This window comes from Leucopleurus acutus (assembly GCF_964270905.1).
Source record: "Leucopleurus acutus genome assembly, chromosome: 19".
NCBI lineage: Eukaryota > Metazoa > Chordata > Mammalia > Artiodactyla > Delphinidae > Leucopleurus > Leucopleurus acutus.
The window spans coordinates 57694375-57711834 of record NC_139161.1 but is presented as its reverse complement, the minus strand read 5'-3'; the positions used below and the strand labels follow the sequence as shown (position 1 = coordinate 57711834).

Below are 17460 nucleotides of genomic sequence, written 5' to 3'. Positions count from 1 at the left end.
CATTGCACTGTAATTGTTCACCCATCCTACTCTCTAGCAGAATACAAATTCTTCTTCTCTTGGCAATAGTAGACAGTAGGCACTTAATATTTATAGTGGGGGTTGGCGGCAAAGAATAATAATCAAAGGAGGGTTTGAAGCAATGATAACAGCTGTCAGCATAGAAAAAATATTGGCCGAGCCTGTTGCCTTATAGGACTAGAAAGGTCAACGTTCATTTGGTGACGGCCATGGAAAGAAGTAGTGTTGAATATGTCACACAGAGGAAATGATGATTCTGCCTGTACTGATGTTGTCAGGGGTAGCGTGTGATGTAGCCAAAGGAATAGTGGTTCTAAAGGTGGTGGTTCTTTTCGCTCAGTCTGCTGACCATCAAGATTGATGCTATGAAGGTCGGTGAGATTCAGATGGCTGAGTTCTCTCTCAAGCTGTCATTGGAAGGGCTCCTTAATTCAGAAATTGGTGAGGATAGCTGAGGGTTGGCTAAGGATGGTCTAACATGGTTACTGGGCTCGGTCCAGCAAAGGTGATGGGAGGAAGGTTTTCAGCTCCACTTGTCTTGAAGGAACAATTCAGGAAGGAACATGAGATGGGCTTGGATCTCAGCTGAGAATGGAATCTCATTAGAAACCAACGTGGAGGCCTAGATCTCTCCCATCTTGGGCTCTAAGATGGTGGATGGATAGAAGGCCTTCCTAAGGAGGCTCTGAGGTCAGGTCAGAGGAGGTCAAGGGTGTCAGCCCAAGAGAGGAAGCCTGGGGAGCATCATGGTCCCACACCACAGATGAGAAAGACCTAAGAATCCCAGAGTTTCAACCCAGTAACCTGAACTCGGAAGCAGCAGGGATGCAGCTTCCTCTCCTTTCCTCCTCTGCACACACACGCTGATTTAGAATTCACAAAATGCAGATGACCTGTGTACTGCTACCCTCATTTCCACTTTACAAACAACAAAACGAAGAGCTTTGACAGGTCAAGTGACTTAGCTGAAGGCACAGGCCCATTTAAGGAGGATCAGCCCTTCAGTTCCACACAGGCTTTCCTGGGTGGCCCCTCTATGCCAGGGCCTTTTTCGGGCCCCGGGAGTAGAGAAATGTCTAGGATCATCCAGTTCTCTGGCTTTTTCACATGCTCTCTGTATGCGATGGCCCAATTTTTATTTCTAGCCCAGACCTTTCTCCCCAATTCCAACAACCCACTTGGTACCTCCGCTTGGATGTTTCATGGACACTCAAATGTAAAGCAAGGCCTGCTGTCTTCTCCCCCAGCCCTCCATCCCACCCATAGATTTGCTCACCTCTGCTGATGGAATCCTCCTATCCCAATGGCTCAACTTTGGCTTTTTTTTTGCTCCAGAGCCTGTGCTCTTTATTTATTTATTTTTTAACATCTTTATTGGAGTGTAATTGCTTTACAATGGTATGTTAGTTTCTGCTGTATAACAAGTGAATCAGCTATACATATACATATATCCCCATACCTCCTCCCTCTTGTGTCTCCCTCCCTCCCACCCTCCCTATCCCACCCCTCTAGGCGGTCACAAAGCACCGAGTTGATCTCCCCGTGCTATGCGGCTGCTTCCCACTAGCCATCTATTTTACATTTGGTCGTGTATATAAGTCCTGGTTCCATCTTTAAAGCATCTGCAGAATCTGAGCATTTCTCACCTCCTTCACTGCCGCCCCGTTGGTCCAGGCCACCACCATCTCTCACCTGGGTAGCCTCACCGGTCTGCTCATGGGGTCTCTCTGTCCCCTGCAGTCCTTTCTTAACCCCACACCAGAATGATCCTTTAAGATTGTAAGTCGGTGGTCTCTCACTCCACTCAGAGGAAAACCTGACATATTCCAATGGGCAGCAAGGTCTGGTTCTCCCTCTGCAAGTCTTGGTATCACCTGCTTGAGGAGAGTCCTACCCTGGCCATCCTATTTAGAATCATGGCTCACACTCCTGGCCCCCTTTTTCCTGCTTTGTTTTCTGCATTGTTCTGCTTACAAACCACAGGATTTGCTTATTCCTTATGGGGACTGCCTGTCACCCCCCCGTAGGATGTGAGCTCCTCTAGGGAGGTGACGTTTGCTTTGTCCGTGATGCATCCTGGCACAGAGTAGGCACTCTGTAATGATATGTGGAATGAACTATGCCACAAGTCAGGGCGTGGCTCACCTGTCACCCACGCCTGCCCCACCGGCCTGTCTCTTTGGGACTGAGCTGCCTGCCGGGTCCTCTCTCTGCATGGCAGGGCAGGAATGCCAGGCATCTCAGAGCTCACCAAGTCCTCTTCCTTCCCAGGAGGGTTCTGGCGGTAGCGGGAGGCCGGGGGCTGCCAATTCCTGGCCTCTTTCCACACGCTGACTCCTGCAGGGGAGGTCCATTTTGACCCTCGGTTTCTACCTCCAGGCCTGGCACAACTGCAAAGTGAGGTCATTTACAGCTGGAGGGAGGCTGGCTGTGAATACCTCCTAACTTCTCAGGGAATTGCACTCTAGGAATGGAGGAGACAGGGGTTAGGACGTAGCTGAGGAAAAGGAAGAAGGAAAGGGAGGCACAGATGTGGACAGATTGCTCCAAACCAGTGTCCTGTCTGCAGCAGTTTGGGTACTAGGAAGATGGGCCCCAGCCTGGGGGAGCTCCAGATACCAATTTCTGTGTGTCTGCACGTCTCATGCCCATGGAAGGGACAGTGTGGGCAGAGGCTCTCATCGCCCACATGTAGGGACAGCTCCAGGGGAAGCTGCTTTTAATGGAGAAGTTGGACATCGTGGGAAGGAGGAGAGACCCAGAGAGCAGTCACGGGTGCGCGTGGGGGGTGGAGGTGGGTCCCCACCCCGAAGGGCCATCATGCTTCCTCCTGTGACATTGTTCCCTTAACCTGAAGCTCTGTCTCCCCTCTGTGTTTTAGAGCTAACAGAGCTTCCCAGCACGAGCTGGAGAAGGACCTGAGTGACAAGCAGGCGGCTTGCCGCATCGACGATAAATGCCACCACCTGCGAAACACGTCGGACGGCGTCAGCTACTTCTGCGGAGTGGAGCGGGTGAATGCCATGTGAGTAGGGCGCGTGCCGCCTCTGTGATTTCCATGTCACTTAATTCATTCTCTCTCCTTTCAAAAGGATGCAGCACACAGGTAAATCGGAGATCCTGGGAGGATGCGGAAAGGTAAGAGGCACCTGCGATGGACAGGTCGTCAGTAAGCACGGTGTTCTGCAGACACTTGCATCCTGCTGTAATCTTTTGTAGAAGAATATCCATTGTTTATATTTCTAACTGTGAAAATAGCACCTGCTTGAGGCACAAGAACCTAGAAAACACAGTTTAGCACAAAGAAAATAAAATGTTACCCATGTATTGGATGCCCTGGATGTGGGCCCGGGGTGGGAAGTACAAGCTGAAAAACAGCTGAATGTTGAATAATTTATTTCCACTCTTTCTTACACCTGCCCCGTCCGTGGTTTCTTTGCCAGGCCCCTGGATACGATCTTGGGTTCATGCTCTTTTCTCTATGAGAGGGCCTGTCTTTCTGCATCTTGATAACCCTGCTATCTTTCTTTACCATCTTATAAAAATGGTCCTGTCGCTTTCACATCTCTTTGGAAAATAGTGGCATAGAATATTAAAAAAAATCAACTTGATTGAGGTGAAATTCACCTATGCTAAAATGCATTTGACGTTAGTGTACATTTTGATGAGTTTTAACAAATTTCTATGCCTATGTAACTGTAACCATATCCACACTCATGGCCCCCCCCCTTTTAAAGGGACTCCCTTTAAAGCTCCCTTTAGGGCTGGTCACCCCAAAGCAGACCCCCTCTTAGCTCTTCTGTAATAGGAGCAGCAACGGGTACCAACTTTGTCATTCAGATTCTTCAGGTGTGAATCAGATTCAGACCCTCGGTCCTAAGTGGTCCCCATGAAGTGCCTCTTACTTAATTTGAGGAGAGCAGGAAGCATCTTCCTTTTCTCCTTCTGGGGTGGACGTGGAGGGACGGGTGGGCTGGGATCAAACCACACACACTCTGACCACTTGGTCCTCCATAAAGGGCCTCATCTATTTCCAGCATGAACTCTTAGCCGTCTCTTGTAGGGTGTCAGGGTATGGAACAGATAGGATGTTATTTTTGGTCATCATGGCCTGAGCTAAAACCCTAATCGACAGTAAGAGTCTCATTTGACATCCTATTACACCATCAAGCAAAGAAACCACACAGAGAGGCCCAATATTAACAATTTACCGTCAGTCCTTCCAGTATTCTTCCTCTCGTGTAGATATCGATTTATATTTTTAAAGATTGGTATTACGCATGTGCTGTTTGTATAGCCTGTCTGATTTTTCACTTCAGGATATGTCAAATACATTTTTTGTGAAAATATTCTTCTACAGCGTGAGTTTGCATGCTGTATGGATTACTTTTTAAAAGGTACCATCATTTACTCAAATTTTTCTTTACTTTGGGACATTTTAGCGTGTTTCCAGCATTTCAGGGATTGGCATAAACACTGCTAAAAATGAATCTCCTTACCTGTACATCTTTGGGTTATTTCCTTAGGATCAATTTCTGAAGTGGATCGATACAGAGATTAGCATGACCCTTGCGCAGTGATGGTGTGCCAGTTCAGGAAGCATTCAGTATTTTCAGTCCGGGGATATAAAGTACAGCATGGTGACTGGTTAACAATACTCTGTTGCATAGTTGAAAGTTGCTAAGACAGTAGATCTTAAAAATTCTCATTCAAGAAAAAAGGTTTGTAACTGTGTGTGATGGTGGATGTTGTCAGCTAGGCTTCCTGTGGTGGCCATTTTGCAATGTACCCATAAATCAAATCATTATGTTGCACGCCTGAGACTAATATAATGTTACAGTAGATTTCAGTAAATTAGATTTCAGTTAGATTTCAATAGAAACACTTTCTAAAGTGGAATTTCTGAGGTATGCACATTTGCTCCCCGGCATGGCCGTGCCCGTCCAACTTTCCTACCTGCAGGATGAGGGAATCTTTTTCTAAACATGCTCACCAGAAAATTATCATTCTCTTCATTCTTTGTTATTCTGCCAAAGCGTTGTTAATATGTTGTTGTTTTCATTAGTACCACTTTGATTAGTCCTGAGGTTGAATATGTTTTCGTAACGCTTATGGGGCCGGTGAGACACACATTTCTAATGAATGGACGTACTCAGACCCTTCGCCGATCCCCTCCCCCGCCCCTGCACATTGGCGGAGGACTTAATTTATGCTGCGGATTTACAGAGAGAAAGCACTCAAACAAGGAACAATTAAGAAAATTTTAAAAGAAGCTTTGCTCTGATGTTTACGTTTCATGCAGTAAAACCAGGATCAAGTGATTTGGGGTTTTTTTCTTTCTCCGGACGAGCAGTTGTCTACAGAAAATCTAGGCTGATTCATCATCGTTTCCATTGTCTGGGTCTATTTCTTTTTTCTTCAGGGTCTCAGTGCCCGAGTCCTGGGCCAAATTTACCCACGACAATATTCTTCGCTCCCAGAGCGAGCGAGCTGCCTCTGCGAAACTAAGAGACGACATCCAGAACCTCCTGGTGGTGACAGCCAACGAGATGTGGAATCAGTTCAACAAAGTGAACCTGGCTTTCACCAGCCGCATTGCTGAGACTGCAGATGCTAAAAATAAGATTCAGATTCACCTCGCAAAGGTAAGCCAAGCACTGGGAGGCCCCCGCAGCTGACCTGGATAGGTAGAGCAGGGGGCCCTGGGACCACAGATCTCCACCGTAAGGCACATGACTTCCTGGCCATACAGACTAAGAAAAATGAAAACTGGTACAGAGTGCACCATTTATTTTAGCCAGGTAGCTAGGTGTCAACATGAAATTGGAATCCAACGTGAATTGGAAATGGGAACACAAAGAATGCACTATGTCATGAAAGGTTCCTAGTATTTAATAGAAACAAAAATATTACTATTAACGTTCAATGAATCACCGTATGTAACTAGGAAGTGAATTTATTATTAGAACATATGGGAGGGATGTTTTCTGTTAAATTATTTCGGGCCTTTTTTTCTGGAATACAAAACCAAATACAGGCGACTATTAAGTGGTTCAAAATGTTTCTGATATTGAACTTTTTAAAGTGTTTTAAGTATAAGTGTTTTATAAGGACAATAAGATGAAAGATTTAGGCAGAATTCATGGGTTTCAAGATAAACAAGGTGCTCTTGCTTTTTTTAGTATCGGTCTTGGAGTCCTTGTTATTTCTGTGGGTTATGCTGCATATAGTTTTCTGGTTTTGTTTCTTAATTTAATTTTTATTTTATACTGGGGTATAGTTGATTTATGATGTTGTGTTAGTTTCAGGTGTAGTGGTTCAGTTATCCGTATATACATTCTTTTTATTCTTTATATACATTTATTATTATATATTTTATATATATTATTATTATTTATATACATTCTTTTTCAGATTCTTTTCCAATACAGGTTATTGCAGAATATTGAGTAGTTTCACTTCTCTTTTTAAGAACCTTACCATGTTGGCTCTGTTGCTCTCAGGAGATATTATCCTATTGAGGGCACTGTGTTTTCCCAGGCTGCAGTAATTTACCTTTCCTTCTCATGGTGTCTTGTTTGGGCGATACACATTTGTTGGGTCAGACAGCTTCTATATCCAGCGAAGGGAAGAGAGAAGGATAAAACGTAGTTTTTGCCCCTGGAAGCTTATATTTGTGGAGAAGGTGCGCGTAACGTGAAAAGCGCATGCACGATGAGAAACAATAGAACATGACAGATCACCGTTGCCAAATAGCCAACACAGAAATCGTTCTGGGAGTTTGGAGGAAGAAGCGAGCATTCAGGTGGGGCAGCATCGTGAACAAAGCCTCGGGAGATATAGCCAATCAGAGGTTGAGTCAGGTCCGTAAAGAGACCCTCTGGCTGGCGCAGATGGTGTGTGTCCCTAGAGAGACAAGCTTGGAAAGGCAGGTGGAGCCAGGCCGTGGAAGTCATTGATGGGCAGGCGTCCCCTGGGCAGTGAGGGGCCACCTAAAGGCCTTTTATCGATAGAAGGCTGACACGATGGAGTCCCTTTGCTCAACAAAGTTTTGTTTACTAGTGTATTAGTTTGCTCTGGCTGCCGTAACAAAGCCCTTCAGACTGGGTGGCTTAAACAATGGAAATTTATTTTCTCCCAGTCCTGGAGGCTGAAGTCTGACATCAGGTTATCCGTGGGGTTGCTTTCTCCGGAGGCCTCTCTCCTAGGCTTGTAGACGGGCGCCTTCTCCCACACCATCACGTGCTCTCTTCCCTCCATGCCTGTCTGTCTCCTAATCTCTCTTTATAAGGACACCAGTCAGACTGGATTAGGACCAACACTAATGACCTCATTAAAGAACTTCATTAGCTGTTTAGAGGCTCTACCTTCAAATACAATCACATTCCGGGGTCTGGGGGTTAGGACTTCAACATATGGATTTGGGGGAGTTGAGGAGGATAGAATTCAACTCATAACAGCTACATTCAAGGTGCTGTGCCAGGGGCTTTGGGGTGTACACACATGACGACTCACTGACCCTGCCATCTTGTGTCTTGTGTGAGACAAGACACGTACGTAGAAAATGATAAGTTCCATCAGAAAAGTGCAGAAAGAACCCTTTGGAACTACAGATAAAAGGTTCAGTTTGTTTAGCAGAAGGAGCAGTTATTTCCAGTGGTGAGAGATGGGGGTAGCTTCGTGGAGTGGGGAGCCCTTGAGGGTGGCCTTGGTGATAGAACAGTGTAATGGTTTTCAGCAGGTGGTTGAAAGCTTGGAAGAGAGGGCAAAGCTTAACTGACAGGTGAAAGAGTTCCTGGCTTTCACAAGTGCTGAAGCTGTGTGGTTACAGGAGGTCTCTGCAGGGAGAAAGGACGTAGCAGAGAAGGGGTCAAGGGCAGCACTTGCACTGGAGTGAGGAGAAGGAGTTAGAGACAAAATCAGGGATTAGGATAGCAGTTGGCCAGAGAAGTAAGCAAGGCGAGGGTTTCAAGGGGAGGGACACTCCGGAGAGGCCTCATCATTGACTTTGAGTGCGTGGTCTCACCAGAGCAACCAGGGCCAGAGACAGGATACGGGGGCCGCTGGGAGGTTAGGTGGGTGGCACGTGGAGGGAGTAGGCGAGGCCACTGCTGAGTCCATGTGGCTGTGAACTTGAGGAGAGGCTGGGAAGGTACCAGCCAGAGAGGACCCAGGGGGATTGGATGAGAGCGTGGTGGGGAAGGCATGAGGGTTCAAAGGAATTTGGGTGATGGTTGGCGGGCATCTCCAGGCCACAGGAAAGCGGCTGAAGAAGAGGGACTAATGGGGGGGTGTGGAGACCCGGGGGGGGCAGAGGTCAAGGTCGTAGGCGAAGGAGAAGGCAGGGTTTTCAGAGCACAAGAAGGGGGCTTGCTTGTCAGAAGAGGAAGACGAACCAGGGAGGGATTCAGGTTTAGGTAACCGGGGGACTTCTTTAAGGAGAGAAGAATATAAAATTGGGGTTACCAGATTATGAGCTCCTCCCTTGCAAGTGAGACACCCCAAAGCTTGACCTCGATTTGCCTCAAGGCAAATCCTCTCCTAGCAGGAAAACCTCTCTGAGATTAGTGAGGGGAGGCAGCGGGACGGTAAAGAAGCAAGGATGCCCCGACGTGGGAGGGAAGCGGGGACCCTCGAAGCTGCTGGCCTCCCTTTTCTCGGAGTCACATGCAAATGTGTATCAGTAAATATCTAACAGCCGGTGATCTGAGGGAAAAGGAGAAAGCGAGCTCGGATTTGCGGCATTCGCCCATTTCTGTGGCCTAAGTCCTCGCACGCTGAGTCGGGAGGAGATGCTCTCCAAAGGGTGGGAGCAGGTGCCGCACCTCCCACCGCGGGTCCCGGGATGGGGCTGGTGGGAGGAGGCCCTCAGACAATCCTCCTTCCTGTCAGGGGGAGGCCCGGCCACCGATGCACGGGTCGGGGAGCAGGTTGTTGAGGGTCTGGCACCAAAGCCCCGGGCGTTTGCTTCTCCTGGTACAGACCCTGCAGGAGATTTTCCAGACGGAGATGACCATCGAATCCATCAAGAAAGCCATCGAGGACAAGTGCTCCTTCCTGAAGGTGGCTCAGACCAGGCTGGATGAGCGTACGCGGAGGCCCAACATAGAGCTCTGCAGAGACACGGCTCAGCTGCGGTGAGCGAGGGAGAGGCGACGGGGGAAGAACCAGGTGGGGGTCACGGTGATGGGGAGGGGGGCGCCCTCAGGGCCAGCTCGGGCTCCTCTGGGGAAACCCCCAGGCTGCCGGCAGCTCTGAGCTCCTAAGGCTCGTCCACCAGCACACGGGGATGTAGAGCGGCCTAGTGATGGTCACGGTGTTAGAGCCTCCTTTAAAGTGTCAGTAATGGGGTTCGTGTTTAACAGCCTGGAGTTTCGGTTTGGGATGATGAAAAGTTCTCGAGATGGAAGGTGGTGATGGTTGCCAAGTTTGTGAATGTACTTAATGCCAGGGACTTAAGAGCTGAGATGGTAAATTTTGTGTTATGTCTATTTTACCGTGACTAAAACAAAAAGGAAATGACATCAACACTACACACAAGAATAGTGGTAACACTTAGCCTCATTCAGGGGGTGGAGGTGGCGTTGGGCTCCTTTGCACCTCCCTGGAGTCTCCCGAGTTTCCAGATCCCCTGTCTTGGAAACAGTACAGAGGTTGGCCGCTGTGTGTGTCCGAGTGCCCCTGACTCACAGGAAGAGGGACTTTGGGTACCACCTCCCCCCACCCCGTCTGCTTGCTCTCACCGTCGCTCTCATCCGCTTCTTTGGGTGCTTCATTCCTGCTCTCATCGTTAAGAGCATCCTCAGGACCCTCTAAACCCCGATGGCTCATTTCAGCTCATCTCAGTTTGTTCTGTTCTTGATAGAAATTGAAAGCAGCTGGTCAGCATCAAGCATCCCCCACGTGTACACGGGGGGAGGGATCTGACACTACACTTCATCTTCTGGACACTAGGTGTATTTTCTCCTTCTTCTTTTTAACTTGGAAGATTCCTTTCAGGATGGGCTTGAATGGAATTGGCCGCCCTCCCACCCCCATTCTGGCTTCGTTTCAGTACCTGCCTATCTGCCTCTTTCTGAATCGCATCACTGCTGTGCTTAGGTCTTGAAACACTTTGTGCAGAAGCAAATGAAATTTATAGCAACTGGAGGGACGAAGCGGCAGCACTTGAACTGGAGCAGTGGGAGAGACCACTAGCCTTGTAGTCTGCCTGGTCCACGACTGAATTCCCTTATATCCTAGGGACAAAGCGACTTGGAGCTCTTACCCAGGGAACAAGCGGTGGGGTGAGGCTGTGAAGGAAATTTCGGGTGGTCTTTGTGAGGCCAAGAATGAGAAAGATGCTGATAAAGGTGGTGATGGTGACAATCACAATAGCTGTTGCCATTTATTGATCTTATTCTGTGCCGGGCACTGTCCTGCACACTTTACCTTATGCATCCTCTTCAATTTACAAATAAGTAAATGGAGGCAGAAGCGGGCTGAGTGACGGTGACCCAGCTGGCAACTGCTGGGAGGAAGGAGAGACATAGTTAGAATCCTTGCCCATCTCCCTGCTGAGCTCCGTTCAAACAAAGCAGCAATTTGCTTCTGCTTCCCCATGTTTCATCGTATGGGGCCTTTGCCACCCTGCCGTCCTGTACCTAAGCTCATCCGGCCTTCTCAATGCCCACATGGGATGGGTCAGCAAAGCAGGTGCTGTATCCTCATCTCACTCTCACAGAGGATAAAACAGAGGGTCACAGAGGAGACGTTACTGCAAAACACCCTCCATGGGCAGCACGCGTGTTGTCTGTGTCGGATGCTAAGAGGTGTGCTCTAGAATAGATTCAAATGGCCTTCGTCTCCCACAGTAGCTGTGTTTCTCCTAGTGGAGCTGTCGTCTGGGCCCTCACCATGGAGGAGGTCACCCAGGCCACATGTTTCTCCAAGTGGGTCCCACAGGACCCCTACTCACACACAGCCCATCACTGAGGTGAAGCGGCCCGCCACTCTGGAGGCAACCAGTCTGAAGTATCTATTTATTACAGGAACCTGGTAGTGGGATCACACCCATGTGGCCAGTTAGATTAGATCATGAATTGTGGTTTTATGCAAATATTATTGGGAGAAGCTGAGCTGAAGTTTCATGCTCCGACAATTTCTGCGGAGTCATCAAAAGTAGTGACGGGGGACTTCCCTGGTGGCACAGTGGTTAAGAATACGCCTGCCAATGCAGGGGACACGGGTTCGAGCCCTGGCCCGGGAAGATCCCACATGCCGCGGAGCAACTAAGCCCGTGCGCCACAACTACTGAGCCTGCGTTCTAGAGCCCACGAGCCACAGCTACTGAGCCTGTGAGCCACAACTACTGAAGCCCGCGTGCCCAGAGCCCGTGCTCCGCAACAAGAGAAGCCACCGCAATGAGAAGCCCGCGCACCGCAACAGAGAGTAGCCCCCACTCGCTGCAACTAGAGAAAGCCCGCGCAGCAACGAAGACCCAACGCAGCCAAAAATAAATAAATAAATAAATTTATCAAAAGAAAAAAAAAAAAAGTAGAGCCGGGAAGAGAGAAATTGTCCGGGCTGCCATCAGACCAACACAGGGTTGCTTTTCAGAAGGGTTTTGAGTCGTGGTCGAATTTGACTTTGCAGTTATCAGACAATGAGGCATTCACAGCTGCTTCTGAGAAGCTGAATGATTTTTCCTCTTTTCTCCCCCTTCACGGCTAAACAGAATTTGCTTTTCCTTTACTTCCTGTCGACCCTGCAGTGTGTCTATTTCCTCTGCTCCTTTACTGACTTCAGGACAAAACCTGCTTTTGTTTCCGTAAAGATTTCTGGTTAAAATATCGTTGCCAAAAATATGGTCCTAGAGGAACAGCAGTGGAATTTAGGATTGTTATTGAGGGAGGAGGGGATTATTTTTCTTACTCAACTCATCATTCTGAAAGCAGCCCTTTGGCTGTCTAGATGAAGAAAACACAAGGACCATAAACTCAGGGGAGTGAGGACAGAGAAAAAGTGCTGTTTCCATTTCAAGACTTTGATTTGCATTTGAACTTTTTCTAAATGGGTGCTTTCAAGAACAATTCTAAACATTCTTGGCATCCTTGAGGGCAGGCCAGACCAGGCTCTGCTTTACTTAATCTTGATATATTTTTTTCAGACGACGGTAGTTTTATTTGTATTTGAATGCAAACTGTTTTTTCGGTTCTGTAATTTCCCCCAAAATGAGTGGTTTCAGCAGAACGGCTGTCTGCCATCTGCCAAGAATAAGGAAACTGAGAGTGGAACGTGGCCTTGAAAGGGGAGGAGAAACGTATTTCTAAGGGCGAAAGTTGAGGGAGGTGTAGTATCTCTGAGCTGCCTTCACGCGGCGATGGGAAAGCCAGGATGTTAGCTGCCTGCATTCTAAGTATCTGGAATTGCTTTTTAAAAAAATTGGTATTTTAATGTGTCCTTTTTCAGAAGAGCCCTGACAGATAAATTTTCCACTAGACTAACGTTTGGCTGTCAGGAGTGAAGACTCGCACGTCACCCTGCTCCGTCCCTACCTTTGGGTTCAGAGTTCCTTTTGAAGCGGTGAAAACAGCTCAGGGAAGGCTGGGAGACGAGAAGCAGGCCAGTGTGATTATAAACCACTCACCCTCATAAATCCCGTCACCAGCCGTGTCCGACAGCCTCTCTGAAGATCTGTTTCTTTGCTAGTGGTATTGTATACCCTGGGATCTTCAAAAAAGAAACTTACTTTTTAAATCCAGCCTGACCTAAACAACAACAAAATATGCTTTTAGCTCAGTTCTCAGATGCTGTGTTTACAGATCTCAGGCCAGAGGAAACTTCCACACTTAAGTTTAATTCCTTCCCTCCCCCACTAGAAGTAAGAAGACAGTTCAGGCTCTAAGATGAAAGGAGATGCACGGTGTGGGTGTGTTTTCACGGTTTGTCGTTGCATCCATGAGCCTTTTGGGGGTGCTCTGCGGTGCTCCCCACCTCGGGCTGGCTGCAGGTGGCTCCCTCTGGCCTGTGCTCCCTCTTCATCACCTGGGGTCTGCTCCTCGTTCCTGGGAGACGCTTGACTTGGACTTCCGGGCAGCTTCCTACCTCCCATCATGGGCTGCATCTCCTAGGACACAGAAGTTGGTCCCCATCCATCAAGCATTTTCTGTGCCCCTGTCAACTGTAGGAGGGGCTGCGGATGTCACTTTCCCGGACCCCATGGCCAGCAGGGAGACGTAGCACACAGGCCACGACAAGCACCCCGAGGGCCACAGAAGGGCTGGCGCTCTTGGAACACACGACATCGACATCTGGCAGCAAACTAGTCCCAGGGCTGAGGGAGGGACTTCCCTAAGAAGGGTCTGTCCAGCCGGGCTTTGAGGATGGCGTAAATTAGCGGGATGAAGAGTGGAATAAGAGCATCGTGGGCTGAGGGGACGGCAAGGGGGAGACCCTGAGGTCAGACACGGAGCAGGGACATTCAAGGACTTGCCTGCACAGTGGAGAGGAAGAGCGCAGGGGCACAGGGAGACAGGTACCGCAGATTTTTACATTTTTACGTAGGGGTGTGAAGAAGAGGGTGGGGTCAGGGATGATCAGAAGACCTTCGGTTCCAGCATCCGCAAGGATGACGTCACCATGGCCTGAGATGGGACAGGCAGATGGCCTGGGGTGCTGGTGATTCATCTGCTATGTACCCCACCTTGGCGTGGGTGAGCCCCTGGCGGGCATACCCACCAGGGAGGGTGTGTCCAGAACGTGGGCCTGCAGGGCGGTCCTGGGGAGTCTCCAGACCCCCTTCATTTGTCCGCTGTGGCCTCGGATGGAGATGTGATGTTTGCCCCGTCACGGTGTCGGTCCAGCCGAGGCACTTCAGGTAACCTCTCTGAGTTCAAGGCCAAAGAGAGTTCAAGTCCCTCAAAACTGTGTTTCCTTTTTGGAAACTATTTATTGTTTTCTTTCTGGCTTTAAGAGCTGTATCTGTTCGTGATAGAAAATCAGAAAATGAAATAAAAAATAAAAATCACCGTCAATTCTCCTTGCCGTTGAGGGATAACCGTGGTTGCCACCAGGCACGTTAACAAAATTGTGATCACGCTGCATGTAGAGTTCTCTGTCCTGACTTTTTCAACCAACATTGTATTCTGAGTCTCCTTCCCCAAGGCAAAAACAAATTCTTGTTTAAAAAGTATTGCCTGCATAGTATTCCATCGTCTGACTACGGTGTCCGTTATCATCAGGATCTTGTTTCCTCTTGTTCTCTCATAATAATACTCAGTACAGGATAACACAATGAAGGCATTGTTCCTTTATCGTTTTCTGTCAAACTTTTCACTTTGTTTAAATTCACAAGTAAGAGAGAGACACGCTCTGATTTTAAAACAAATTCAAACAGTACAGATCCATATGGAGTAAAAAACAAGAGCCTCTTTTCTTCCCTCTCCTCTCCCCCCCACCAGCAACCCCCCCCCCCCCACAACCTCAACCAGCAGCTGCTGATTTGGTGCATAATACATTTACAATTTGTCCTTTACGAAAAGCAGGGGGCGGAGGGTTTTGAGTAGAGACGTTGTGGCTTTGGTGCCGTCTTAAATGAATATTCTGTGAGAGCTAATTTTGGGCCTGACACTATTTTGGTTCTTGTGGTAGGGTTGCCAGATTTTGCAAATTAGCGACCAAGTAAATATGAATCTCAGATAAACAACGAATAATTTTTTAGTATTAGTATATCCCCAATACCGCAAGGCATCTTTACACAGAAAACACTTATGGTAAGTAAAAATACTTGTAGTGAATACTATTCAGCCTTAAAAAGAAAGGAAATTCTGACACGTGCTACCACATGGATGAACCTTGAGGACATTATGCTGAGTGAAACAAACCAGTCACAGAAGGACAAATACTGGACGATGCCACTTGTATGAAGTACCTAGTGTGGTCAGATTCATAGAGACAGAAAGAAGAACGGTGGTTGCCGGGGGATGGGGATCGCGGGGCGGAATAGGGGTTAGTGTCGAAAGGGGACAGAGCTGCCATTTTGCAAGATGAAAAGAGTTCTGTGGGTGGAGGGTGGTGATGGCCTTGCGACTGCCCATGATGCCACCAAACTGCACACTTAAAAATGGCTCCGATGGTAAATTTTATTGTTGTTTCTATTTTACCGCAGTGAAAAAAATACTTGGACTAAAAACATACGTGTTTATCTGAAATTCAAATTTAACTGGGCCCCCTGTGTATTATCTGGGAGGCCTGCGCTGTGGGGATGACAAATAGAAATGAGATGGTCTCACCCAGAGGGTCCAGGGCCGAGGCCAACTTCCCAGGTCTCTGCTTCTGGGAGCTGAGTGGGCGGGGCAGGAAATGGGACCCAGTTCCTTATTATGGCCACCGAGACTCCTGATTTCCTTCTTAGCTTCCTGGATAACTGTGAGTGGTGTATAAACACATGTAGGCCGTCTGCCTGTGGGGAGGGCAGTTCATCAATCCCTGGGGCTCAATTTCCTTGCCTGTAGAGCAAGGAAGCTGGGCTTGTTGACCTCTGCCATTTATCTTCCAGTGGCAAAGCCTGTGAAGCTATAAAATGGTCTTGGTATAATGATTTCCACATGGTCTGGGTATTTTTCTACGATGGTGAAATCCTTTTCCGCCTGCAGCGACGTCCACACCCCTATTTGTTCACTGTCACTATTCTCTTTATATTATGGTACATTTTAGTTAATTTCATGCACACACCCACCCTCCCCCCACCCAACCAGTCTGCTGATAAATGAACATCCCCAACAAAGAAAACTTTAGCTCTGAATCACTGGGCAAAATTTGATGAATTTGGAGTTGGTGGTTTCAACTGAGATAAGTAATTATCCTTACTATTGTCTTTTATAACCTGTTTAGTATTCTTTCTCTTGATTGGCCACATGGTCCCACCCCTTGGATATTATTGGCCAAATCAGAGGGTAAAGGAGTCCTTGCTTAGTTGCTGTCTGGGAGGAGAAAGAGTTTCTAAATATAAACACAACAGAAGAAATCACAAAGAAAAAGAAAGATTTAGCTAACTAAAAATTGAAATCTTATGTGTAACGAAATAGAAGCTAAATTAAAAGGTAAAAAACAAATTAGAGAAAACATTTGCCACAAGCTTAACAGACCAAAAAAAAAAAAAAATGTAATATGCCTAAAACTTAAAGAACTTTTTGCCAAAGTTTAAGATAATTAGTAATACCCCGGTAGAAAAATGAGCAAAAGACAGGAAGAGGCAATTCACGGAAAAATTGCAAAATGCCCAATAGACATTTAGGAAAGTTTCACTAATAATCAAAGAAATGAAAATGAAAATGATATCAGTTAAAATAATTTGAGGAGGAGATGCTAGATTTTTTACATGAAATGATGCCTTTTTTCCTTTCTGTCTTGAAAAATGTGTCATGTTTTTCATCATCAGCACAATCAGAACGGCAGCTTGTTTCATGGTTTACGTAGCTGATTTCATGAATTATCATTTTCATGTCCCATTAGGTTTTTGACGTTTCGATATTTACTCTGGAACCTTGGGGCATTGCTGGGGGGAGGGGCATTATAATTGGAGGAGCGCCCATTAACTAACCCCTCCCCCACCGTAGTTAACAGGTTGGGCTGAATTCTAGCCGCTGAATAAAGCTGGGTGTTCCCCTCTTCCTCACTATATAAACAGCTTTCAATGATAAAGTAAATGCATGAAAATTGAGCTGTTTCCATTTTCCCCATCTTTACTATTAAAAAAAATCAAATGTTTAAAAGTTTATACCATTTTAAATATTATGAGGTTTAATATTCGCGTGTATGCGCAATGCATGTATGAAAACTTGCTGGTGTCCCCCCGAATATCCTTGGTGTGCCTTTTGGATCGTCCTGTTTGCTTTGCGGCTTTGCAGCGTGAAGTAGTTCTGAGGTTGATGGGACCGGTGGGAATTCAGTAACCACACTCGGCGCCGGTGGAGCTGATAACCAGCGTGACTTCTGCTAACCTAACAGGTGCCTCTTCCCCACGCAGCCTGGTTAACGAGGTGTACGAGGTGGACGACACCATCCAGACCCTGCAGCAGCGCCTGAGGGACGCGCAGGACACCCTGCAGTCGCTGGTCCACACCAAGGCCACCCTGGAGCATGACCTGGCGGTCAAAGCCAACTCCCTGTACATCGACCAGGAGAAGTGCATGAGCATGCGCAGGAGCTTCCCCAGCACCCGGCGGCTGGTGGGCTTCTGCTAGGGCCCCCTCCCCTGGACTAGGTGTGATGCTCCCCAGGTAAGGCGGAACCAGGGCGCCGCGCGCGCACGCACTTACACGAGGGCCAATCTATATTCACTTATTAAAGGATCGTATTTATAGACATGTGCCGCGGTCCTGTCTCGTAAAACCTTTCGTTTGCCTCCAAACCTTAGTTGCCGACGATTTACTAGGCCTCTGGGCCAGAGAAAAACAA

At 47.6% G+C, this 17460-nt stretch overlaps 1 protein-coding gene across 1 annotated transcript in view; it reads left to right on the top strand.

Annotated features, from left to right (window-relative positions):
- TEKT3 (tektin 3) overlaps nt 1–17246 on the top strand; it is a gene marked incomplete at its 3' end in the record, with an annotated part of 183109 nt that extends 165863 nt beyond the window's left edge. The window contains exons 7-10 of the mRNA XM_082861471.1: nt 2903–3046; nt 5444–5666; nt 9004–9158; nt 17030–17246. Coding sequence (XP_082717597.1) covers nt 2903–3046; nt 5444–5666; nt 9004–9158; nt 17030–17246 — 739 coding nt within the window. The remainder of the gene's footprint in view (nt 1–2902; nt 3047–5443; nt 5667–9003; nt 9159–17029) is intronic.
- Nucleotides 17247–17460: the final 214 nt, after the last annotated feature.